The 27,495-nt window shown below is 47.6% G+C and overlaps 1 protein-coding gene across 1 annotated transcript in view; it reads right to left on the reverse strand.

Annotated features, from left to right (window-relative positions):
- Positions 1-27,495, reverse strand: part of sh2d3ca (SH2 domain containing 3Ca) — an 82,719-nt gene that overhangs the window by 18,837 nt on the left and 36,387 nt on the right. The window contains exons 5-6 of the mRNA XM_014125738.3: positions 26,617-26,709; positions 949-1,077 (exon numbers count right to left, since the gene is read on the reverse strand). Of these exons, the coding sequence (XP_013981213.1) occupies positions 949-1,077; positions 26,617-26,709 (222 nt within the window). The remainder of the gene's footprint in view (positions 1-948; positions 1,078-26,616; positions 26,710-27,495) is intronic.

A 27,495-nucleotide genomic window follows, 5' to 3' on the forward strand; every position in this document is an offset into this window, starting at 1 on the left:
AGGGAGAGCTGTTACTACAGGCCAGACCACCATCACCACCAGCAGACACAGACAGACACAGACAGGGCTGCTGCTGCTTGCGGCTGGCTGCGTGGGAGCCCATCACCATGGAGACAGTGCATTGTTTTAGCAGTGAGGGTGAGCCGTGGGTTCCCCCTGTTCTGTCTGTTTACTCCAGTGTGAATGTAGCATTATGTTAATGTGCTGAAGCATCGCAGACGGAGCGAGGGAGGGAGACTCACAGATGGTTTAACTCACACTACAGAGAGAAAGCGAGGGAGGAGTGCGGATGGGTGTCAGGAGGACTGTGGGGCCACACCGGTGTGTGTGTGTGTGTGTGTGTGTGTGTGTGTGTGTGTGTGTGTGTGTGTGTGTGTGTGTGTGTGGTGTGTGAGGAACGTTTCACAAGTTATGGATTTTACTGTTTTTTCTAAGACTAAGAGCATATGGAAGGCTGTTCATTATGCAAATGAATCCGTAAGAATGTCAATAAATACTACAGTGGAAGGTATAAGTTGGCAAAGAAATGCATGTATGGGACTTTTATTGTGCATGAAACATCACTAACTAAGAACACAACAGTATGCATGTAGATAACCACTCTTCTTTGTGTGTGTGTACTCTGTGTGTGTGTGTGTGTGTGTGTGTGTGTGTGTGTGTGTGTGTGTGTGTGTGTGTGTGTGTGTATACACTGTATGTGTACTGTGTGTGTGTGTGTACTGTGTGTGTGTGTACTGTGTGTGTGTGTGTGTGTGTGTGTGTGTGTGTGTGTGTGTGTGTGTGTGTGTGTGTGTGTGTGTGTGTAGTGTGTGTGTGTGTGTGTGTGTGTGTGTGTGTACTGTGTGTGTGTACTGTGTGTGTGTGTGTACTGTGTGTGTGTGTGTGTGTGTGTGTGTGTGTGTGTGTGTGTGTGTGTGTGTGTGTGTGTGTGTGTGTGTGTGTGTGTACCTCTCGAGGGATGTGCCCATGGTACCAGCCATGGCTCCTGATATCGCTGCTGCAGAGTTTCAGCTCCTCCTCCAGCTCCTTGCGTAGTTTCTCTGGTGGAGACTCCAGCAGGTATTTCTCCTTGGAGAACTGGAGGGAACAGGAAACACACCCATGTGAGACAGACGCTCACACCTCAGGCTAGCAGGACAGCAGTGATTCTGGTACTATTCAGTGATTCTGGTACTATTCAGTGATACTGGTACTATTCAGTGATACTGGTACTATTCAGTGATTCTGGTACTATTCAGTGATTCTGGTACTATTCAGTGATACTGGTACTATTCAGTGATTCTGGTACTATTCAGTGATACTGGTACTATTCAGTGATACTGGTACTATTCAGTGATTCTGGTACTATTCAGTGATACTGGTACTATTCAGTGATACTGGTACTATGCACGCGCCCCCACACACACACACACACACACACACACACACAGTACCCTGCAGTACATGGAATCCAACACTCATTGACCTGATTTCAAAGAAGGTCTGATTTCCCCCATTGTGAAACCTTTCAAAATCAAACTCTTTCTTACGTGTGTGTGTGTAGGCTACAGTACTCTGCCTGTCTTTAAATTTCTGTTATATAGTCATCTATGAGCTAACTTCCTCCATTCCTACGCACAGGAACACAGCACAGCATAACTCAAGCACCACAGTCCCACCAACAACCATAGTTACACAATCAGAATGCAAGACTTTACAGTATTACACATTTCAACAGTTCTGTTCTAAAGTTATGTTGAAACCACCATGACGACAAAGACATTTACATTTGAGTCCAGATCTATGAGGAAATGTGCGGCCAGGGAGGACAGAGAGAGGGACAAAGTGAGAGAGGAACTGAAAGAGAGAGACAGGGAGTGGGAGGTGAGAGAGAGAGAGAGGGGGAAAGAGAGAGAGACAGAGAGAGAGGGAGAGATGAGATAGAGAAGAGTAAACACACTGACAGCATCTCTATACTACCAGTAGAGGCACAACCACCAAAACAAACAATAACAACACGGTCTCTATGGACACAGGGATGAGATGCTAAATGGAAAGATATGACGATATCTGACACCCACTGGGAGTAAACACTATCGAAGTGCACTTCTACAGATGTAGGATCTTAATTTGATCACCCTTTTGTTACAGGGAATATTCCTGTAGTGTGTTTGAGTTTTAAAAAGGGTTCTAAAGTTTGCCATTTCCACTTTGAAATTTCAGACTTTATTTGCCCAAACGAAAAATGTATCAATCCCTACAAAAATGTCCATTAATTATATTCCACATAAATATTCACATTTCCTGTTGCTGAAGGATTATTTTCCTACTGTAGAAAATTAAGATCCTACATCTGTACTATACAAACAAGATTTTCAACTACAAGTGAGACTATCATTGAAAGTACTATATCTCTTCGCGCGTGTGTGTGTGTGTGTGTGTGTCTGTCCGTCCATCCATCCATCCATCCATCCATCCATCCATCCATCCATCCATCCATCCATCCATCCATCCATCCATCAGTGAAGCTGTCTATCTGTCTGTATGAGTGAGAGAAAGAGATGAGGGGGCTCCAGAAGGCAGACAATCAATACCATATCGCCCCGGGTCACTGTATGCTTCTGCCCCCCCCCCCCCCCCCCCTCCTCTTCTCTGAGATAAGTTGATTAAACCCCCACTTCCTACTTCACCTCCTCCTCCTGCTCTTCTCTTTCGCCTCTCCTCCTCTAGGGAAGGATGGAGGGATGGAGGAGGGCAGGAAAACCGCAGCAGTTTCCACTCAGATTAGATTTGACGTCACGTTTCTGAAGTGAAGTGGGCGTGAAGTGTGTGTCTGTGTGAAAGGGATTCTGGGCAATAAAAGAGCAGCAGGGTCAAGTGTGGAGTTATTGCTTTTCCTCATCTCCGTGGTGACCCAGGAGAGACTAGCCCTGCTGCTGCTGAGCTGACGGACCATCCTGTAATTGGGTTTTACAGTAGACACACACTGTGTGTATGTGTGTGTGTGTGTGTAGGTGAGTAGGTGGTGGACAAATTGGAATAGCAGGGCTCTCTATGTTATGACTGAGAACAGAGAGGGAGACAGACCGACTGACAAACCGAGAGCGACAGAGAGAAAGAGGGGCAGAAAGAGAGAGAGTCAGAGGGACTAGGATGTGTGTGAGAGAGAAACAGTGTTTTAAACTTTTTCTCTTCCGGTGGTACACCCATCCATCCTCTGGCTGAGCCCCATGTTCTGTGGCCCAGTTTACAGTGCTTCCCTGGTGGGTTGCCTCACACTCCTTACTTTCCTGGAAAGCACAAACCCAGTACTTTTTGTTAATGCAACATCAGACAGACAGACAGACAGACAGACAGAGAGACAGACAGACAGACAGACAGACAGACAGACAGACAGACAGACAGACAGACAGACAGACAGACAGACAGACAGACAGACAGACAGACAGACAGACAGACAGACAGACAGACAGACAGACAGACAGACAGACAGACAGACAGACAGCGAGACAGAGAGACAGCGAGACAGCGAGAGAGACAGAGAAGTAGAGAAAAGCCAGGTGACATTCATTGATACGGGGTGGGTAGAGGGAGAGAGAGAGTAATAGAGGAAGTACAATGGAGTGTGAAAGACTATGCCATTCATCTAACCCCCCCCCCCCCCTACTGCAGCCTTGGTTGTTATGGAAACGTCTCATTGTGTGTTAATAGGCCAGGTGCCGGGCGATGTACAGTGAGTGCAGCATTCCTGGCTCCAACAGCACGCAGCTGGGAGTCTTGACACACACACACACACACACACACACATACTTATACACTCACACACCGTCCTCCTCATGTATATTAGATGTTAAACACAGCAGCTCATTCATCTCAATATTGAGCCAGAAAGCCATTAGCTTTGGCTGGCTTACTGTAACACTCTAACCATACAGTAATATCTTACTGTACATACCACTACTAATACATCACATTGGAGGTAGAAAACAACAGACTACAGTGCATACCAACTTCATCATTCTTTTAAGTGCTCATTTTGTCTCTGGACTGGAGGCCCAGAGGTGTCAGGTTTATTGAAGAGATGGAATGGTTAGGACAGGGACAGCCCGGCAGCTGGTTCTTGGTTCTTTTTCCCCAGCTGATTCTGGAGTAGGACATTAGGGGATATGGGGGTTGGGCTGGAGATGGGGGAGCGACGCAGGGCTACAGACGGATGGAGATAGAGGGGTTAGGGGGTGCAGGTGGGAGATACGGGGGTTAGCTGGGGATGGATGGGGGATGCAGGTGGGGGGGGGGGGTTGGACTGTGTCCTTGCACTCCCTGATGTCATGAATAATAACACTGGATGATCCATCACCTCATTTACCCAGACACCTACTACCCTCCCACTTCCTCACTGCTGACCAATCAAATCGCACCAACTAATGACATCCCCACCCCCTCCAGCAGATCACCAAACCAGAGGTGGCTTTACCATCAGTCAAACTCACAGAAATTTCGACTGGATCCAAGATACATACAATCTACCAGGCGCAGTCTACCAAATGCAATCTACTACCAAAAAAACAAACCCCCTCTCTGGCCCAAATGGTACATTGCAAAGAAAGGAATACTGAAACATACAAGAAGTGCTCTTAGATCTAAACCCATGATAGAATGTCGAGCCTTTCTCGTTCAGCTTCCCCCTGCCCCTACCCCAGCCCAGTTGCTATGGTAGCAGCCTGAGATTGAGGGACCCCACCTCCTCCCCATCCGCTGCGCCAGAGCAGAGGTCCCTCTCTGTACCCTCGATCCCTCCCTCCCTCCCTCTTTCCATCTGCCCCCCTCTAAGGGGTTTAGGGGCCTGGATTACTGCTTAAAAACCCTCCCATCCGACCCTGTCTCCCACCATCTCAGCCTTATCCCATTATTTTACATGCTCCTATCTTACCTGATCTCCTCTCTCTCCTCCTAGTCTCTGAGTCCTAAGACTTATCCCTCCCCTTCCACAGACTGGCGGTACTATGAGAAGCCATGTTGCAGTGTAAGGAATGTTAAAGGACATACAAGGCTTAAGTTAGACTGGCACAGACTGTAACCCAAAGTAAATCCCATAGCTTTAGGATAAACCACCAAGCTCATCTGATTAATTTCTTCGGTATGTCATTCACATACAGCAACGGCATTATGCAGACTCTTCGCTAAGGAATCGCCGAGGAGCAACATATCCCTCAGCCTCCCTCATCCTCTCCCGCCAACCAGACATACATCTAGTTACACTGTATGAATTCCATACTCCAGTCACTCTTCGGTCGACCCCCACTCCTCGTGGGTGTCTTGTCCTGCTGTGCCCCCTCTGTAGGCTATAGTTTACATCCCCTTTGTAGGCTGATATATCTGTAGGCTGATATATCTGTAGGCTGATATATCTGTAGGCTGATATATCTGTAGGCTGGGGTCTGGAGGTGGGACTGATAAATGGGACCTGAACTGTCAACACTGACTCCACCACTACTACTACTGCTGGTATACACAGACACACACAGCTACTGCTTGCGACAGAGTGGCAGAAAAATCCTCATTCCTTTCCGCTGTCATGCCCTGTCTATCCCCCTTAGGGTTGCTCAGTGCTAGCTCTCAGACACACACACACACACACACACACACACACACACACACACACACACACACACACACACACACACACACACACACACACACACACACACACACACACACACACACACACACACACACACACACACACACACACACAATCCCCTCCAGAGCTTGTCACTCAGCATGGTCTCAGTGCCTCTACCCCCACACTGACTGACAGCTGGGCCACAGGATATGACACGCTCCTGGACTCCCACTGTGGAACATCCATCTATTCTCTTTTGCTCTCTCTTCCAAACTATTTCCCTCTCTCCATCTCCCTCCCCCTCTCTCTTTCTCTGTCTGTCTGTTCGTCTCTTTCTCTCCCCCCTTTCCTCTATCTCTTCACAGCTTTCTTCCTCCTACTCTCTGGTTCCTTAATGACAGTTGATTAAGATGCTGCACATGATGAGTGTGATTTATGATGATAAGGAAAAGACAATATTAACTGAGTGGGTGAGAATGAGATGGTGTGGCTGATATGTGTAGAGTGTCTGTGTGTGTCTCCCACCCCACTATCACACACACACACACACACACACACAAAGTGAGAGAGATACAGAGATGCACTCAGCTCTAATGATTTCGGACTGTAAGTATGTCTCTGAGCTGATTCTCTTCCCCCTGACTCTCAACCTCTGTTTTTACTGTTAAACACGCCTGTAGGGTAGCAGAGTATGTTCAGAAGTAAGCACACACACACACAACCACCATCCCCCAAAAGAATGCCTCTGGATGGCCACAACATGCTCCCAAGCTGCTTCCCTCCTGCATCTGGAAACATATTGGTATAGAAAATAGGTCATCTTTAACTCACTCTTTGTGTGTGTGTGTGTGTGTGTGTGTGTGTGTGTGTGTGTGTGTGTGTGTGTGTGTGTGTGTGTGTGTGTGTGTGTGTGTGTGTCCATGCTGGACAACCTTGTGACCCTACCAAAGGGAACAGGTCCTTTTTTGCGTTTAGATAAACTCATCACAGAGCCAGTCCTGTCAGGGGGAATCAGCCTCTACTCTGCAGCCTCCACCCACCCCACAGACCCCACAGTGGGAGTCACTTTGTGTTCCCTCCACTGACCCCCCTTCCATCCTTTCACTGGCCCTGGGGGGCTGCTGGCTCCATCCTTTCACTGGCCCTGGGGGGCTGCTGGCTGGGGAAAGGCCAGGATTGGAAGATTGGGGGCTGCTGGGTGAGACTGAGGCAAGGCCACAGTGGGGTCAGGGGCTGGGGAAAGGCCAGGGAGGGGGCTTGGGGTTTTGGGACTGGGGACAGGAGGCTCCATCAGGGCATGACTACCCAATTAGGAGAGGACAGCTGAGAGGTTTGACAAAACGCAAGGCTAGAGGTCTCACGTAACACATCTACCATCATCAACCAAGCCTTTCCTCCCTCCTCCCTATCCGTCTCAGCAGACCCAGCACGACCACACCATCTACCATCATCAACCAAGCCTTTCCTCCCTCCTCCCTATCCGTCTCAGCAGACCCAGCACGACCACAACATCTACCATCATCAACCAAGCCTTTCCTCCCTCCTCCCTATCCGTCTCAGCAGACCCAGCACGACCACACCATCTACCATCATCAACCAAGCCTTTCCTCCCTCCTCCCTATCCATCTCAGCAGACCCAGCACGACCACACCATCTACCATCATCAACCAAGCCTTTCCTCCCTCCTCCCTATCCGTCTCAGCAGACCCAGCACGACCACACCATCTACCATCATCAACCAAGCCTTTCCTCCCTCCTCCCTATCCGTCTCAGCAGACCCAGCACGACCACACCATCTACCATCATCAACCAAGCCTTTCCTCCCTCCTCCCTATCCGTCTCAGCAGACCCAGCACGACCACACCATCTACCATCATCAACCAAGCCTTTCCTCCCTCCTCCCTATCCGTCTCAGCAGACCCAGCACGACCACACCATCTACCATCATCAACCAAGCCTTTCCTCCCTCCTCCCTATCCGTCTCAGCAGACCCAGCACGACCACACCATCTACCATCATCAACCAAGCCTTTCCTCCCTCCTCCCTATCCGTCTCAGCAGACCCAGCACGACCACACCATCTACCATCATCAACCAAGCCTTTCCTCCCTCCTCCCTATCCGTCTCAGCAGACCCAGCATGACCACACCATCTACCATCATCAACCAAGCCTTTCCTCCCTCCTCCCTATCCGTCTCAGCAGACCCAGCACGACCACACCATCTACCATCATCAACCACCAACCCACCGTCTTCCCCCCCTTCCTTCCCCCCCTTCCTTCCTTCCTTCCTTCCTTCCTTCCTTCCTTCCTTCCTTCCTTCCTTCCTTCCTTCCTTCCTTCCTTCCTTCCTTCCTTCCTTCCTTCCTTTCTTCCTTCCTTCCTTCCTTCCCTAGCCCACTCAGCAGGGCCACACCTGGGACATACTGCCATGGTAACCCCTCCCCCTTCATGGTGGCTCCCTCCCTCCCTCCCTCCCTCCTTGAAGCTGGTGGATAGGAGACTGAGAGGGTTAATGTGCACTGTCGCGCCGGGCTGGGCCTTGCCGGGCTGGGGACGATCCTGCAATGTGCAGTGGGGTGAACTGAAGGGGAAAACATAGCTGGGTGTGGCCAACGCTTTCCTCTGATCTGCTACCCCATGGTCTGGGTCTCCACTAACCAATAACAGTAGACTACATACATACACAGTCAACCTTGACGCATAACACTACCGTCCGAGGTACAGCTCTCTCCACGGCACTACAACACTACCTAATAAGACTTCCCTGGCCCTCCATTTACCAACAACATATCTCAACTACCCGACTTCTCTGTAGCACTGAGATAACACTGCCCCATCTCCTCTACCCAAAACCTTGCTTTGTCACTGCCCAGCCTCCAGCCCCAGCAACAGCCTCCGGTCCACCTCCTCAGTACAGACAGGCAGTGAGTAATCTGCCAGCAATGGCTAGGATGGAGGGAGGGATAGAGGGAGGGCGAATGAAAGGGCACTTGTCTCACTTACCTGCTTCTGCCCTCTCTATTTCTCTGCCTTCTTCTTCTCCTCTCTCTCTCTCTCTCTCCTCATCTACTTTCCTTCATCCTCCTCTCTTTCTCCACCTGTCTCTCTATCGCCTCCCTCCCCCATCTATCTTTCCCACCTGCTCCCTGCCTGTCAGTGTGTGTGCTCTGTGTAGCAGCCTGTATCATAGTGTGTGTGTGTGAGTGAGTTTGTGTCAGTTTGTGTGTTTGGTGCAGCAGTGAGACTGGTCGGCCCATTACACTGACAAGAACAGGAGCAACACACTGATGACTGGGCTCCGGGGAGAGAAAGGGAGGAGAAAAGGAGAAGGGGAGGAGAGGAGGAGGAGGAGGAAGAGGAGAGCGAACAGGCTTACAGGGATACGGTTGGATAATCTACACACCAGAGAAAGAGAAAATTGGCCGGTTTGGCTGTCGGCTGAATTTCATTGTTCAGGTCATATGAGGTTCCCAAAAACCCACAAACCTCCTCTGACTGGGATTTATTATATTTTTCCTATTAAGAAAGATTCCCGGTTCACAAATTGGTATGGATTCATTTTGTTTACAGACATATCGACCGCAGAAATTATATAACACTCTGTTGGGTGATACCATAACCTGCCCGTCTGTGTGAGATGAATATCAAAATAAATGTGTGTTGGCATTTAGGAGTAGTCAGGAATAGACTGTGCTTTAGCCCCTCTCCTCACACGCAGAAAAACACACACACTGAAAGAATGGCCCGTTAATGGCCAGTTTAAAGGCTCTCAAGGGTCAGGGGTCAGGGCCCTGATGGATTGTGGGTCTTGGGGCCTCATCAATACTAACCTGCTACTGCTCCTCTAGCCCCGCGGTGTCAGTGTGTGCGTCAGTGTGTGGGACGTTTTGTGTGTGTGGTGTGTCGGCTGGGAGCCAGAGGCCGAGTCCAGAGGCTATCTGTTACCACGGTGACAAGCGGTAATGTGTTAAGCCGAGGCCATGGGATCTTTTTGTTGTTCTTTATAAATGGAGGCCTTTACACTGTCAGATAAACCACAAGTCCCACGATGCTCCTCTCTCTCCCCACCACCCCAAAGCAGGAGAGAAGGAAGCAGCAGGAGGAAAGAGTCAAGCGGAGCGGAAAGTGTGTGTGTGTGTGTGTGTGTGTGTGTGTGTGTGTGTGTGTGTGTGTGTGTGTGTGTGTGTGTGTGGTGCAGTGGAGATATACAGAGATGCTGCATCCCTTCCATTGATTAATCAATAAACGCCAGGCCTGAATTAATTGTTGCTGCCGAAAAGACACAGCGGGCTGGAATTATGAAGACGTAGAAAGCCAATAAAAGATGGGAGATCTCATCTCCCCCAAAAACAGAGACTTATGTCCCTGATGAGGAGTCAGGAACACATGAGGGATCTGACAGATAGACCGAGCAGACGAGACCAGACATTGACTGAACGGGACTCCTTTTGATGCTACAGCCAGACAGACACCAGATCGCTTTCCGTTTAAAACTCAACTCCTTTGTCACCGTCTAACATAACGTTTATGACAACGACAGAGGAGTTGGCTAGCCTGGAATCCAAACTAAACCGTTTCATGGTGAAGCAAAGGGGCTGGCTAGAGACAAATCTGCCTACCACACTATCAGTCTATCATGGGTTCGTACACTTTTTCAGCTTGAAACCCAAATGACAAATTGACCATCCTCCTGTGACCCAAATCATCCTTTAATGACTCAAATCAAGTCGAAATAGTGTGTATTATAGATGTATTCTCATAACTCGCAACCCATCTCTCACATGCCCAGGACCAACTTTGGGTCCCGACCCATAGTTTAAGAAACCCTGGTTTAACTTGCTGTATCATTCAATTCAGGGAGACATTTTTTTTTTTTATCTCTAGAGACTCCCTGGTGAAATTAAGGATAAATAGATTACGAAACACAGATTGAAGGATTGTTTCTGATTCAGACACCGAATGAATGGCTCTACTCTGATGGTCAGTAATATATCCTGCCCCCGTCCCATCTTTCAGAGGAAATTGATGAGAGCATCGTAACAGCATCTCATCCCTCTAAATGACTGACCACTCCCAGTCCCTATCCCAGCCACTGGCTTCGGGCCTGAGGGAAGGGATGGACAAGAGAGAGGAGGAAGAAGAGGAGGGAAAGGAAGTGAGAACGGAGGGATGGGCCTGTCACATCGATCATCATCCATCACATCAAACCACAACAACAGCAGCACGTCTATTGTTGCTCGTACGTTAGTCTCGATGTACCACAATAAAGACAATAGCAGAAACAAAGCAATATGACTTAATATAGGGAGCCCTGACAGCCTAAGCATTATTTGTAGCTTTGGCTGTAAGTGTTGATATTTGATATAGTTTTAATAGCTGATCGTCACACCCTTTCCGCTTTTATTTTCAGTTGTGCTTTTATGCTTTTGGTGTGGTCAAGGGCCTTTGTGGGTCGACGGTGTAACCGCCCTCCAGTGCATATAAAAGGCTAACGTTAGAAAAGATGGCCTGTGTGTGTATACATGCTGATGAGCACACAGGAAGAGACAGGCAAGCACATGCACAACACGACACACAGACACACACGCACACGCCAGTCTAATCGATACCTGGACACGCCCTGCGGTGGGACGTTTCGCTTTGTGAGGGCGAAAAGAGGAAAAGCATCAATGCCGCTGACTAGCCGTGGTCTGTCCGGAGTCGACAGTCAGACGCTGACACCCACAACGCTATGCGTTCCTCAGTCTGTCAGTACACAAACACAGGGTGACCTATTGACGGGCTTGACGCTCTGCACACAAACACACAGACCAGGGTCATAGGAGAGACGGGGAGGAGAGGGAGAAAGGGGTGGGGGGGGACTAGAGAGGGAGGAAAGTCAGGTGAGGGGGAGGAGAGAGAGACAGAGAGAGAGACAGAGAGAGAGACAGAGAGACGTCGGCCGGTAGCCTAGTGGTTAGAGCGTTGGGCCAGTAACTGAAAGGTTGCTGGATCGAATCCCCGAGCTGACAAGGTAAAAATCTGTCTTTCTGCCTCTGAACAAGGCAGTTAAACCACTCTTCCTAGGCTGTCATTGTAAATAAGAATTTGTTCTTAACTGACTTGCCTAGTTAAATAAAGGTTAAAAAATAATACAAAAATATATAAAAGATGTCATACCTATATGATACATATAAAATAAACAGATTAGAGAAAGTCCTCACGTACACACAGCCTCTCCTCCCCATGTCCACTATTCCTCTGCTGATAATGATATGGTAATGAGGCAGCGTTTGATCTGATAGGTGGACTGGTGATGCATATAAATCAGGGGTGTGAATTAGCCAGGCCCTCTGACGGGCCGAGTACACGCACACGCACAGCCCTGTCTGGCCGTTGTAGTATCCGTGGCCGTGATAGTACCATGTCTTGCCCGATAAAGAACATCGAGTGTGGGGTTCTTGACATCTACTGTTCTTCAGAATTCTAAAAGGTTCTTGAAATGTATGGGAGCCTGCAGATGTGTCCCTTTCACTATGTTAACTAGTGTTGATTTTTCAGTGTAACATTTCTAGTGTTGATTCAAGAGTTAAATTAACACAGTGGTGTAAAATAACCAGAATTTAAGCAAAATCACGCCCATCATTATCATATTTCCCAGCATGCTCTATTGCAAGTTGATTTTAAGAATTGTTTTGTTTCAATATCTCTGTTTTTGCATGTACACTGATTGATTATCTCACACTACTCAAATATAAATTACATACATTTTCTAAACTAATCCAATATGTTACTTGTACTTATTGCTCCCGTTACTGAAATGGTTGTTCCAGTTTAGATATTTAAAGTAGTCTCATATTTTAGTCTTCCCAAAATTCCAAATGTTGGATATCCCCACTCTGGCTGGATTCCAATAGGAATTACACATCACCTTGCTAGCCATCATAATGTGACTTGCAGGCCTGATGTGTCCTGTAAACCAAGAGTTTCAGGCCGCTGTATTATGGTAAAACTACGCCTTCAAAAGAAGGCCTTATGAAACATATTCTCTTAATATCTCACTTGGTGAAGGCCACAGGACAGCAAATGAATGAATGTAACAACCATGTTAATGTCACTAGCAAATACAGTCATGGGTGGTACTAGTAACTTTAAAATTCACTTGAAAGTCACCAAGGATATGCAATATGAATATGCAAATAAGGCTTTAAACCCTACAGCAGGGATATTGAATTCTGGTCCTGGAGGGCCGAAACATTTCTGGTTTTGGATTTTTGTATGGTTCTTCAAAGAACCATCCCATTAAAGGTGCTTCAGAGACCCTAAAATGGTTCCACTATGGCATCGCTCTCACAAACCTTATTTGGTTCCAACTTGCACCTTTATTTTGAAGAGTGTACACAGAAATACCTCTGAGCCCTATAGCCTGTTTGAAATCTGGGCCCTGCTATCTCCCGTTTGCACTGTCAGTACAATATTCTCTCTCTTTTCTCCATCCTTCCCTCTCCTCTTGTCCCAACTGATCATCGTTGGAGCTGCAGCAAGCAGCAAGCCCCAGAGCTGCGATGCTATTGGCTAGAGATGATGTCATTGTTTCCAGGAGGCAAGGTAGCGCTGAGTGCTATTGGCTGGCAGGGAGGAAAGGCTAGACAGTACGGGAGCGCTGAGGTATCACTTTCATTCATACAGAGCAGAGAGAGTGAGCAGAGCTCTGTGTACCCGCTGCCACACATCTCACACACACACAGACACACACACGGGCGCACACACTCACACACACACACACACACACATTACGGTACAGCTCTTGCACAGTGTCTGAGGGCGGGGCGGAGCAAAGCTTTGATGGACAGCTAGTAACCCCTCAGTTACCTCAGACACAGAGGGCCATTAAATTGACAGACTGAGATAGGAGCATGACTACCGTACCAATACTAAACACACACACACACACACTCTCTTTCGTCCCCACAGACAGTATAATCATTGATGGGGGTAGGGATAGAGGGATAGGGGAGGTGGGTGTTGTCCTTGTGTGTGTACTAGGCTGTCACCATGGTGATGTTCAGATGGAGCCCTTCTTGCTGGCTTGAACTCGCGCTGTTGGTGAGGAGGGAGGAGGGGAGGGCCTTCCAAAACACAACACACATCCCTTAAGATCAGCAATGCCCTTGCATGTCCGGACTCTCATAGCACACCGAAAGCAGCCTAAAATATGTGTGTGTGTGTGCGTGTGTTTGTGTGTGTGTGTGTGTGTCTGTGTGTACACTCCCGGGGGGAAACACTAGCCCTGCCTGCACACGATCGACGTGTTATTCCGAGAGACACTCATGGGAAATTAGCCTGTGATACCCTGCTGTGGTGTCACCCTTACCCACCTTCATTCTTCCCTCTCTCACCCCCCTTCCTCACCTTCCTCTGTCCATTTTTCCATCCAGAGAATTATGTCATAGTTTTCTGTAGTTGCTGTTGTCTAAGCCCCGATGAGATGCATACATACTGTATCTAAAAGAGACTGATAAACATCCCTCCATCTCTCTATCGCTCTGTTGAGACTGCTTTGTGGCAGTCTCTTCATCTTTTCAAGAGCATGAGGGGATTTCCCCCCCCCCCCACACACACACCCCCCACGATGGTGTTGCCTATGGCACAGCTCATGAAGACGCATGGGGGGGGGGGGGTTTGTGTGGGAACCAGCAGCATCAGCGTCTGCTGTTCAGTCACACTAAATTAGTGCTAAATGTTCAGAGTCAGCTCAACACTTCAGCCAAAGCATACTGTTGCCTCTCTGAACGCTGAAAACCCATCTAATCAGGGTAATTTTCTCCGTGTGTGTGTGTGTGTGTGTTCCCTCTGAACACGATCTAATCAAGGATAGTCTAATTCTTAGTCTAATCTAAATTGAATTGCATTCAAAGCTTTTCAATTGAATTGTTTCATCTTTAGAGAATGTCTAATGAAATGTTATTCATTAATCCCTAACGTATCTTTATGTTAGATTCGATTATTTAATCGTTTGGGTATCATCAACATTTTAATCTTTAGTCTCATCTTTTTCAAAATTAAAATTTAATCCATCACAGAAACGGTTGTTTAAACGTTTTCTGGCTTAATTTTCGAAAATAGTTCTACTAGTTTTATTTGATGTTATCAGTAACCATCTGTAAAAAAACAACAAAAAAACATAAATTCTCCATCTCCTATATCTTCTCTTCCACCATGATCATGATCTGCTGCTGTGGAGCTATTCTCTGTCCTACGCTGCAAATCACCTAGTTGCACTTTAATTGCCTGGGGTCCTTTCATAAAGTAAACTGAAACATTAAGAACTCCGCCGGGACTCTGGTACCCAGTAACTCACAAAGACCTTTTTGGGGCCATCGCTGACAGAGGAAGAAGATTTATGTATGGTATAAATGTCAGCGAGGTAGATAGATTCCGAAGAACCTACAGCGTAAATGGGAGACCTAGGTTACTCGTGCCTTCTGTTCAACCTTTACCTATCCCACTGATGTTAGAAGATGTCTTTCACAAGGGAGACCTGGAGTCCCGTCGTGCCATAAATAACAACTCTAGTCTGAGGACTACTGTGACCATGTTACCTCAACCTCCCCTGGCTGACCCACTAATCCTCACACCCATCTTATCAGACACCCAACAGACAAAGATAACACCTAGGTTACTAGTGCCTTAAACCTTAGCATTGGCCCGACATCTGTAGTCGACGTACTGCTACAGCTAAAACCTTCTACTGCTAAAGCTGTGTATAGTGCTAGTTTGAATGCAAGCGGTACTCCGAAGAGGTACAAAAAACGGTTAAGAAGCACAGGGCTGAAGAACGTCGAGAGCTGTGACCACCAGGTTACCATAACCTCCCCTACCCTCGGCCCACTTATCCTCAGGCCTCTGCTCTCACCAGAGAGACTCAGTAAGAGTGGTTCAGTCATATCTGTCCGGCTGAACTCTGGCCTCCTGCTGGCGACCCCGAAACCTCTGACCCCCGGGGTCAAAGGTCAACTGGACACACAATAGAACCCCTCCCCTGACCCCTCCTGCCTAAATCCTCACTCCAGATTCCCTCTCTCTCTAACCCCATCAGAAACGCACAGGATCAGAAGTCCGCTGACATCCATAACAGCAAACGGTCCACCACGTCAACAATGAAATGATGTTTATCAGTGTTCAATAATTAGGAATTGAACAAGATATAGACCTACTGGTAGATGAATAGCTTGTGAGGCAGTGTGTAGTGAGTTGGAGAGTGGGGGTTGGAGGGGTGTACAGAGCAGGTGGGGGTAGAAGTAAGTTCCAGACCAAGTCTGTGATCTCAGCAGTGCTGTGCTGCTCTGCTCCCTAAAAGAGCCACACACACACAAAGACTTCTGAGGGGGAACCATGCAGGCACCATGAGGGTTCCTTTAGATCTCTCTGTATGGCACACACATACACGGATGCATGCAACAACCTCCAATCCTTTTATGTAGCACCTGGGTCTGAGACACACACACACACACACACACACACAGTCTCTCTGGAGTGGAGCAGTTAGTGTGGGTAGCAGTAGTGTGACTAGCGTGACTGAGGTGAGTTCGTCTGTCAACACATTCACACCTCCACAACTACCTGGTACAGTGGTAGATTTCCCTGTTCCAACTGTATCCAGCACACCTATTTCATTTAAAAATGTTCACCAGTCAGTGCCTCAGCCCTTCTTATACCGCGCACACGCACACACACACACACACACACACACACACACACACACACACACACACACACACACACACACACACACACACACACACACACACACTCTCTCTCTCTCTCTCACATGACTCTGCTGTTAGCTATGTCCTCCAAAATGCCATCTGCAACCACCCTCCCACTGGTTCATTATAGTACAGTCCAGGGTGACACCCTCCTCAGCTCCTCTAACCCCCTACTAAATACTCACAGATGGATCGGTCCATTATCTCTTTGGATTAAAAGGTTCCTGTGGGATAAAATTTCAGGTACTATCGAATGGCAACGTATCCTACGTTCTCACATGAAAGCTTGAAAAGAGCCAACTAAGAAACTGAAACTGGACGTTTTTGAACTGACAAAGGACAGATTGGCTAATTGGGAGAAAGGTGAGAACCAGTGAGTGGGAGCAGCTACGGACCCTAATCCTGACCTGGGGCTATGGATCTATGGAAGTGTCTCTGCTCTGCTCACTCTTCAGATCCCAGCACCCCTACCATTCCTCACCATTCCTCAGTCTCTAGTCATGTTTAATCCCTTGTGCTTCACTGTCTACCCTCTTTGCTGTATCCAGCTACATCTCCAAGCAGTTAGCCTGGGTAACTGTTTATGCTCTCTTTGTGGAATTCTCATGACAAGAGAGTAGATACAGACTGGCGCCCAGGCTACAATGCACTGGCATGGGGGGGGGGGGGGGGTTGGGAAAAAGGCACTAATGGTTCGGACTCTGAGCAACAGAAAGAAAAAAACAGGCTGTGTCTCATTACTAGCGAAAAACATCCCAGTGTAATTAGCTTCCTCTCTCTCAGTAACAGGCTGATTTTCTCTTGAACTTTAGCAGTTAAACAGCCGCTTAGCCCCTTCGCTGTCCCGGGGGGAGTGACAGGCGGGCGAGGCGAGGCGAGGCAGGCGCTGCAAAGAGGATTTGCTGTGAAAAGGATTCGGAGGAGGAGAGGAGCGCCGAGACGAGACACAAGAAGAGTGGAGCAGGGGGGGGATTACACAGAGGGTCGCATATTACAATACTCCAGCATGCAAAATTGGCTACGGGCGACGCGGGGCTAATGCTACCTAACGTCGCTAACGCAAAGCGTTTCAGTATCAGCTACAGCTTCTGCTACGTATGTCAGACGGGTGGGGTTGAACGTGGTTAACCGACTATGTGGAGGTTGAAAGAGCCCCCTGCGGTAACTGGTGGTACAGGGCCCTGGGATAATTGGTGGCTGTGGTGGCCCCTAGAGCTCCCGTCACGATTGAAGGCAGCGGAGTCTATAGTGTCACTTGAATTCAGAGGACATGTTTGATACCATTCATTCCTTTGAGCCGGTCCTCCAATTTAAAGTGACACCAGCCTCCACTGGTTGGGGGCCGTGGTGCCAGGCTATGGGCTCTGGGGTTGACAGAGAGGCTGGCAAGGCCACAGAGAGTATCCCAGCTGGGTCCCTTTGGAGATAAACTGGGGTTACGCTGCCTGGATGGTTGGAGTTAGCCTGGCTGGCAGACACAGAAAGGGGGGATTAAAATCAGGAGAAAACAATCAAAGTGCAAACTGCATGGAGAGGGGAGAGAGGGGCAGATGGGGTTCAAGCGCTGATCTGCTCTGTGAACAAACAGGGCTGTAACATCCCAGTGTCCCAGTTAGAGACCAACTGGGATAACAGTGGTCTTAATTACAGACACAATGGTAGCACTGCCAGCATGCAGCACTCCCATAGACCATACGATCAGTAGTAATCTCTCTGCTGGGAGTTTAAAGCACAATATCAGCTGGAAATTGAAAACAAGCTAATTGTTGAACTGAAGTGTTGAAAGCCTGCTATTTTGTTCCCTGGCCCGGGGCACTGAAATGAGCCTCTATCAGATTCTTGTTTTTGAGAGATGTGGTGGTTGAAATGCTCCAGAGTCTAGGCTCTTTTCAGCTCAAACTGTCACTGACAGGCAGTGTCTCAGCATTTCTTCCTGTCCTGCTGCTGGTCTGAGATCAGGTGATGTAAACAGGACACACAGGTCAACAGACGGAGGATGTTACCAGACCATCTATCAGACTCAAGTGGCTGGGGCTGGTGGCCTAACGACAAATACTCAAATTAGCCCCTTCACCGAACGTAATCCCATTTTCTGCACCAAAGTAACACACACGTACACACGTCAGGGTCATGTTTTATTTGAAAACCACTACTCTGCTATAAATCCTGTTACTAAACTCTGAATACTGCTACAGAGAGTCTCCAACAGACAAGGAACAGTTGAGAGAGTATACAGATAAGAGATGAAATACAGAGCAGTGAGTAGAAACATACTACATTGAGGTTTCGTACTATCACATACCCAAAGCATGACTTTCAATAACAACGTACTTCAGTGAGGCTTCATACCGTCAGATCCAAAAGGCATGACTTTCAGTGGCGATCGAACGTAATTCACCTCCCTGCTATTCTCTCCTGTCCTCCTCTGTTACAATAGAAGATCTGACCACAACGGGGCAACAGTACACCCTTAGGTCATCTGTCAGGAATCAGCCATGCTCATGTTTCTCCGGCTTCTAAATTAGACAAGCACAACTAGATATGCCTGTCCGTGTCGTATCGAATCTATGATATCACCAGTTAGCTGCTGGCCAAAACAGGAATGAACACACTCCAACACAACCATTACACACTCTCGTGCACTCTCACACGCAAAGACAAAACCGCTAACAGAAATGTCACGAAATTCACGAGCCAATATACAGATTCTGTTCAAACCCAAAACTCTCCAACAAAAACACATTCTTTGAATCACAACCTCTCGCTTTAATTTCTCAAACACACACCTACACAAACACACACACACACACACACACACACACACACACACACACACACACACACACACACACACACACACACACACACACACACACACACACACACACACACACACACACACACACACACACACACACACACTCACCTGCACCTGCATGAAGGAGCCTCTGTAGAAACAGCAGGCGGCTGCCGAGAGGGCACTCCATAGGCTACAGCGTTCAGTCATGATTCCTCTCCTCACGGCTCAGCTCACGGCTGTACCCCACCCTGAGGACCCCAGCACCAGCTCTCCTCTCCTCTGTCACTGTCCCACAGCAGGCAGGCAGCGCTCCTCTCCTCGCTAGCAGCCCCGGCCCCAGCAGCGGCTCATCTCACTCAAAACCGTGTGGCTGCTATGCTACGCTACTAACGCTAGCTAACACTACTGCTGCTGGTACTACTGGTCAGGACTCCAGCTCCTCGCACTCTGCTGCTACTGACATCTCGCTCCTTCTCTCTCCTTCTCTCTCTCTCGCTCTCTCTCGCTCTCTCTCAGCTACGCACAGGCTCTTTCTCGTACTGCTTCCCTCTCTCGCTCACACTCTGGCTGTGCTTCACGAGCCCTCGCAGGGATTACCTCATCCCTTTCTGATGAAAGGAGTGGGTGGGGGAGGGTGGAAAGGAGGGAGGGATAGGGAGGAGGAGGGAGAGATGCTAGCAGGCACTGGCGGAGTGCTGTCGAATTGCTGGCAAGGCAGACCCCACCCACCCCCTCCTTCACGACCACAGGGAGACAATACTGAGAGAGAGAGAGAGAGAGAGAGAGAGAAGAGAGAGAGAGAGAGAGAGAGAGAGAGAGAGAGAGAGAGAGAGAGAGAGAGAGAGAGAGAGAGAGAGAGAGAGAGAGAGAGAAGAAGGAGAAAGAGGGAGAATGAGAGAGAGAGAGAGAGAGACTGGGTGGAGAGAGAAAGAGAGAAAGAGAGTGAGTGAGAGGGGGATAGGAGAGAGAGTGAAAGGGGGAGGAGAGAAGGAGCAAAAGAGAGAGAGGGGAGAAGGAGAGAGAGATGGGGGAGAGAAGGAGAAAGAGAGAGAATGAGAGAGAGGGGTTAGAGAGAAAGAGAGAGAGAGAATGAGAGGGGGGGTAGAGAGAAAGAGAGAGCGAGAGAGAATGAGAGAGAGGGGGTAGAGAGAGAGGGGGAGAGAGAGAGAGAGAAAGAGAGTGAGAGAAGGGAGAGAGAGAAAGCGAGTGAGCGAGAGGTGTGCCTCTTTAGTTTCAGCACCTTCTCAAAAGGAATCTGTCCTTTATTCCTAGTTGAAAGGAATTGCAGGGTGGCAAGAGGGGGCAAAGAATGCATTCACACACATTTCAATACACACACACACAAACACATTCAGACTCTTTCACTTACACACCCAGTACATCTGAACTTGTTTGTTCGAAATGGAACATTGGAGCAATATTTTCTGTCTATGGGTAAGTGTTTGCGGGTGTGTGTTGTTGTGCTTGTATGTTGTGAAAGGGTTGATGTGCTAAGTATAGAATGTGTCTGAGGACATAATGCATGTTGTGTTTTTGAGAATCAGAGAAAGGCAGGGTGTTGTAAAAAAAAAAACTTATTTAGCGGGTGTGCGAAAACAAAACAAAACCCTACACACACACACACACACACACACACACACACACACACACACACACACACACACACACACACACACACACACACACACACACACACACACACACACACACACACACACTACACACACACACACACACACTGCCACATGCACGCCAATCTGGGTCGTCACGTCGTCTTGAGCAGTGGAGAGGTGGGGCTTTGTCCCCTGGGGAACTGAGTGACATCACAGAGGACGCCTCGCCATGGCAACGGATCTGGAGTCATGACAGCATCCTAAATTCTGGGAGATTTTGATAGCCCTGCACTGCAGAGAACTCACAGGAAAGGACATGAGGGGTTGAGAGAATCTCTCTGCTTTATCGCCGAGGTCACCTCTACTACTACTACTACTACTACTACTACTACGTGTGTGTGTGGTGTGTGTGTGTGTGTGTGTGTGTGTGTGTGTGTGTGTGTGTGTGTGTGTGTGTGTGTGTGTGTGTGTGTGTGTGTGTTCACATGCGCACATGTGTGTGTAGTGTACCCCAACACACACAAGAGGTAATCAGTGTGCTAATCTTGTCTTTGAATACATGGGAATAACACAAATCTATCAGAGCGAGAGAGAACGGCACACAAAGAGAAGACACAGGAGAGATTCATTAGCGAAGGAGTCTTTTCTTAAACAAATCTCCCTAAAGCAGCGCTCGGTAGGCGGATTACACTTTGTGAGCACAAATAATCCCATAAGGATGCATGTGTTTCCCTATCTCTATCCCCTGAGCGTCCTGCACTGACAGTGACAGCATACCAGTGTCTGTGCGTCCCACCACGTCTCTGCTCCCGCTGCCATGGCTGTGTGAACACCAAGAGAGATAGATAATCCTGGGAGCATGGGGCGTGGTAGGGTAGGGGAGCTAGTGTGCATAACATGCATAGATTACATATAGGATGGGATGGGCACTGCGTATTATATATGCATGAAGCACAGTATTTCACTGTAGATATAACCACTGTAGCTAGTGTGTGTGTGTGTGTGTGTGTGTGTGTGTGTGTGTGTGTGTGTGTGTGTGTGTGTGTGTGTGTGTGTGTGTGTGTGTGTGTGTGTGTGTGTGTGTGTGTGTGTGTGTGTGTGTGTGTGTGTGTGTGTGTGTGTGTGTGTGTGTGTGTGTGTGTGTGTGATGGGAGAGTGCATTGCAAAGTCACTATTCTTCTCTCTCTCTGCACCCTACCCCCCCTAACCCACTTATCATCTATCTCCCATTGCACTCACTGATTCTCCCACCCACCTTCTCTTAACAATAACACAAGGTAATTTAGACCAATTTAAAAGGCTCTCTCTGTGCTCTGCTCTCTGTCAACCCTTAATCCTCCTGTGCCGATCTCAGATCTTGTTTTTCCATCTCTAGTTCTTTTTTCCTCTCTCCATCTCTGTTTTCTGTCTCTACACCCCTCTCCCCCTCTCTACTTTCCCTCGAACCTTCTCCTTCTGCAGTTTCTCTCCACACACACTCTCCACCCTCTTTCACTTTCCACCCCCTCTCTCTCTCTCTCTCTCCCCATCTCCCCCTGCACTCTGTCTGTCTTCTTCAGTTAAATATTAATTAATGATCCCCATTCTGACGCTGTCCTGGGGGCGGATTGGAGAGCAGGAGCCCCTCACACACACACACACACACACACACACACACACACACACACACACACACACACACACACACACACACACACACACACACACACACACACACACACACACACACACAATGGAGGAGAGGGGAAACAAACCTGCTCCCCCTGTTCCCTGCCTGGGAGCACCACAATAATGGGGAGCTGGGGAGTGTGTGTGTGTGTGTGTGTGTGTGTGTGTGTGTGTGTGTGTGTGTGTACATCTGATGATCCATTAGTCTCAGATCCCCATCAGCGTTTAGGGCTGCTTCTATTCATTGACTCCTATTCATTATTAATCCATATAGAGCCTCTAGATATTTGACTCAAACACCTTCAGAAACAAAGGCCCTGAAATATAGTGGAGCGGTTGGAGACGAGAGAGGAGGGTTTGAATGGGAACTGTGGAGCCTGCTCTCACTGGCGCAGATTGTGCAGATAACAGCTATTTTTGAGGAAGCTTTTTCTTGCAATGAGTGCGATATGTGGTTGTTTGAGCCTACCTTAGTTGAATACACTGAATGATTGTAAGAGCTTCTGATAAATGACTCAAATGTAAATGCAGATCTAGGTGGCTCAGACGGTAGAGCATGGTGCTTCCAACGCCAAGGTCATGGGTTCTGGGGTCACCCATATAAAAATGTTTACACTACTGTAAGAGACTTTGGGTGAGAGCATCTGCTGAATGACAAAAATCTAGGCCTAAATGAAAATACATAAACCAGCTGCAATTAGACCTGCACTAACTAGACTGTGCCTGTTCTTCCTGGCCAGTGGTGTAAAGTACTTAAGTAAAAATACTTTAAAGTACTACTTAAGTAGTTTTTCATGGTATCTGTACTTTACTATTCATATTTTTGACTACTTTTACTTCACTACATTCCTAAAGAAAATGATGTACTTTTTACTCCATACATTTTCCCTGACACCCAAAAGTACATTTTGTCAGGAAAATGGTCCAATTCACGCAAGAGAACATCCCTGGTCATCCCTACTGCCTCTGATCTGGTGGACTCACTAAACACAACGCTTCGTTTGTAAATTAATGTCTGAGTGTGCTAGTGGCTAAGCTTAAATGAATTAAAAACAAGAAAATGGTGCTGTCTGGTTTGCATAATATAAGGAATTTGAATGAATTAATACTTTTACTTTTGATAATGATGTATATTTAGCAAGTCCATTTACTTTTGATACATTAGTATATTTAAAACCAAATACTTTTACTCAAGTAGTATTTTACTGGGTGACTTTCACTTTTACTTGAGTCATTTTCTATTAAGATATCTTTACTTTTACTCAAGTATGACAATTGAGTACTTTTTCCACCACTGTTCCTGGCCCACAGACAGTGTGTGTACTGTGTACTGTGTATTTGCATTTTATTAGGATCCCCATTAACTGCTGCCATGATGATCAGCTGTGCAGTCAGACGAACGCCCCTTTGGCCTCATCCCTCTCCACCATACAATTTGTTCAATTCCTCTAACAGTCATTTTCTTAATGGATGCATGCTTATTAGTAACTGGAATAAGCAATCTCATAAATGCGTCAAGTGCAGCATCTGGTTGCTCCTCATTACACACCACAGACCAGCAAATAATCTTCACATCTTCAACATATGAATCACTACAAAACTTCTAGTATGACCTCTTATACGCTATATTAGGCCCGGCCTTTGGAACTTTGAACATTTTTTGATCACTACATCTGATGGATGTGCATACTGCTTTAGAGCAGATTTCTGCAGCGTTAGTAAAGATGTGATCAATACATGTGGATGATTTAATTCCTTTGCTGTTTATCAACACCCTGCTAGGTTGACAGACACTAGTTACAGTTTGAAGCTTTTTCTTGAGTGGACAGATGAAAACCAGTCAATATTTAGGTCACCCAGAAAATATACCTCTCTGTTGATATCACATACATTAACATGCATTTCACACATATTATCCAGATACTGACTGTTAGCACTTGGTGGTCTATAGCAGCTTCCTACAAGAATTGGCTTTAGATGAGGCAGATGAACCTGTAGCCATATTACTTCAACAGCATTTGACATGAGATCTTCTCTAAGATTTACAGGCATATGCCTCTGCATATAAACAGCCACACCTCCACCATTGGCATTTCTGTCTCTTCTGCAGATGTTCTAACCATATATCGCTACCCCCGTATCATCAAATAAATGATCTAAGCGAGTCTCAGAGAGAGACAGTATATCAACGCTTTCTGTTTCTAGCAAATTACCGATTTCATGAACCTTCTCAGGCTGCATATGTTAACGTAACACTTTCCTAGGTTGCTTGATTGTTTATATTGCTTCACTGGGAGGCTTATCAGAGGTAGACATGACAGTGATATTTATAGATGAGCCAATAGTGCGGGGTTAACTGCTCACAGCGGGCGTTCTACTACGGCACACCGTCTCAGTGATAACAGTATAACTCTGGTCCGTAGACACATGACTGCTGCTGACTGTAGCCGTCTGATCGACAACGGCGTTTCAAGGAACATAAACGAGGTCACTTCCATTATGACGCACCCCTAGGAAAAATGTATATGTGTGCAGCAGCCCCACGACAGTTCAGCGACACAATGGTCGGGATTACCTGAGCAGGGCTCAGTTTGCTAAGTGACGGAAACCCAAGACTATAAGAGACATGTTAGCAAGTCTAGCCCAGTCGATTTACACTCCCTCAGATCAATGAAGGCACAGGCCTAACTCAATCTGCCGTAGGACTCGGTGAAGCAATATCGCAGAAAGACTGTGTGTGTGGGTGTGTGTGTGTGTGTGTGTGTGTGGGGGTGTGTGTGTGTGTGTGTGTGTGTGTGTGTGTGTGTGTGTGTGTGTGTGTGTGTGTGTGTGTGTGTGTGTGTGTGTGTGGGTGTGTGTGTGGGTGTGTGTGTGTGTGTGTGTGTGTGTGGGTGTGTGTGTGTGTGTGTGTGTGTGTGTGTGTGTGTGTGTGGGTGTGTGTGGGTGTGTGTGTGTGTGGGTGTGTGTGTGGGTGTGTGTGTGTGTGTGTGTGTGTGTGTGTGTGTGTGGGGTGTGTGTGTGTGTGTGTGTGTGTGTGTGTGTGTGTGTGTGTGTGTGTGTGTGTGTGTGTGTGTGTGTGTGGGTGTGTGTGTGTGTGTGTGTGTGTGTGTGTGTGTGTGTGTGTGTGTGTGTGTGTGTGTGGGTGTGTGTGTCTGCGTAGCCTTATCACCAGCAGTAATACTGGAGAGAAACTATGGAGTGTGAACTGGAACCAGCTAGAACCCCACCCCCTATACCACCACTGCAGCTGAGCCCCCCTCTAGCACACACACACACACACACACACACACACACACACACACACCACACACACACACACACACACACACACACACACACACACACACACACACACACACACTCGCCCAAGAAGCATGTGCGCCCACTCCGTATGCAGGCGGGCACACACGCACACACACACACAGACGACACACACACACACACTGATGAGGCTTCATTAAACCACCAGTGTGTCTTGTGCCAGACATATGTTAATTAACTGCATATAAAACAGCCCAACCTCTCCCTCCAGACCCATTATGCCCATACAAACCTACAAAAGATACAGTGTCAGAGGCACTCTCTAGAATTTTGTGCTACAACGCACACTCACAGACATACATCTAGGCCATATTCATATGTACCCTACACCACTCGGGCTCCCGAATGGCACAGCGGTCTAAGGGCCTGCATCTCAGTGCAAGAGGCGTCTCTCCAGACACCCTGGTTCAAATCCAGGCTGTATCACAACCAACTGTGATTGGGAGTCCCATAGGGCAGTTCACAATTGGCCCAGCGTTGTCCGGGTTTGGCTGGTGTAGGCCGTCATTGTAAATAGGAATTTGTTCTTAACTGGCTTGCCTAGTTAAATAAAAAAATGTTAAAAAATAACTATACTCTATACTTTAGAACTAACTACACTTTATATATTCATATATACACTACAGGCCATATTCAGTCTGGATTCATGTCCACGTTTCCAGGATAAAAAACTGAACCTCCCTACCAAGGCCAGTTTCTTCCAGCATATGAAGAATGATATTTAAAAACCACAATCTGTCATTTGTTTCTTCAGCCAAATGGCAGCCCCACCACTTTTTTTTTCTAAAAGCAGATTGCTGATTTAATTCCCATTAATGTATTGATTGAATAAAGCACTGTGCTTCCACCCAGTGTAAAACTTACACAGTCCAGGCCGGGCCAGTCTAGTCTAGTCGAGTCCAGGCCAGCCCAGTCCAGTTCCGGCCGGGCCAGGCTGTCTTCTTCCGCCTGAGAGGTCTGTAACATAACACTGAACATTCAGGTCAAGTGTTTATTTAAACATAAGTGTCATAAATGTTTCACAGAGAAGCGATGTTGTCGAGAAAACGAGGGAGGGCAACACGGGGCATCAGAGGGGAGGAGGGTGAGAGAGGAGGAGAGGAGAGGGGAGGAGGGTGAGAGAGGAGGAGAAAGAGAGAGGAGAGCAGGAGGGAAGGAGGCTCAGAGGAGGGGAAGTGGAGAGGAGGAGAGGAGAGGGGAGGAGGGTGAGGAAACTGGAAGGGGAAAGGTATCACTGCACAGAGAGCGATAGAGACTGTATTACACCAGACGGATATATGGGTCAGTGTTAGTACTTTCTTCTGACACCAGTTCTTTTTGAGTTACAACGAAAAACAGACAATGGATCCCAAGTGTTCAGTCAGAACTGAGCACTTTCGTTTGCTATTCTATTCCCTCTACTGTGTGTGTGTGTGTGTGTGTGTGTGTGTGTGTGTGTGTGTGTGTGTGTGTGTGTGTGTGTGTGTGTGTGTGTGTGTGTGTGTGTGTGTGTGTGTGTGTGTATGTGTATCTGTGTGTGCGCACGCGCACGCGTGTCAAAACAACTACTGGGTCACATCAAGCAATCACACTCGGCCTCTGACCTCTGCTGTGGATGGATTCAACCCAGAAACCAGGCTTACAGTGTCACCTAGCGGCCTGGTCCTGAACTACACCCAGCACATTGGAACCCAGAAGTGCTGAAGCAGCGCTGTTGACTTTGGATTACATTTCCTAAATGGCAGAATGAATTAGGCTAAACGC

The sequence above is a fragment of the Salmo salar genome, chromosome 01 (assembly GCF_965601325.2).
Source record: "Salmo salar chromosome 01, fSalSal1, whole genome shotgun sequence".
Lineage (NCBI taxonomy): Eukaryota > Metazoa > Chordata > Actinopteri > Salmoniformes > Salmonidae > Salmo > Salmo salar.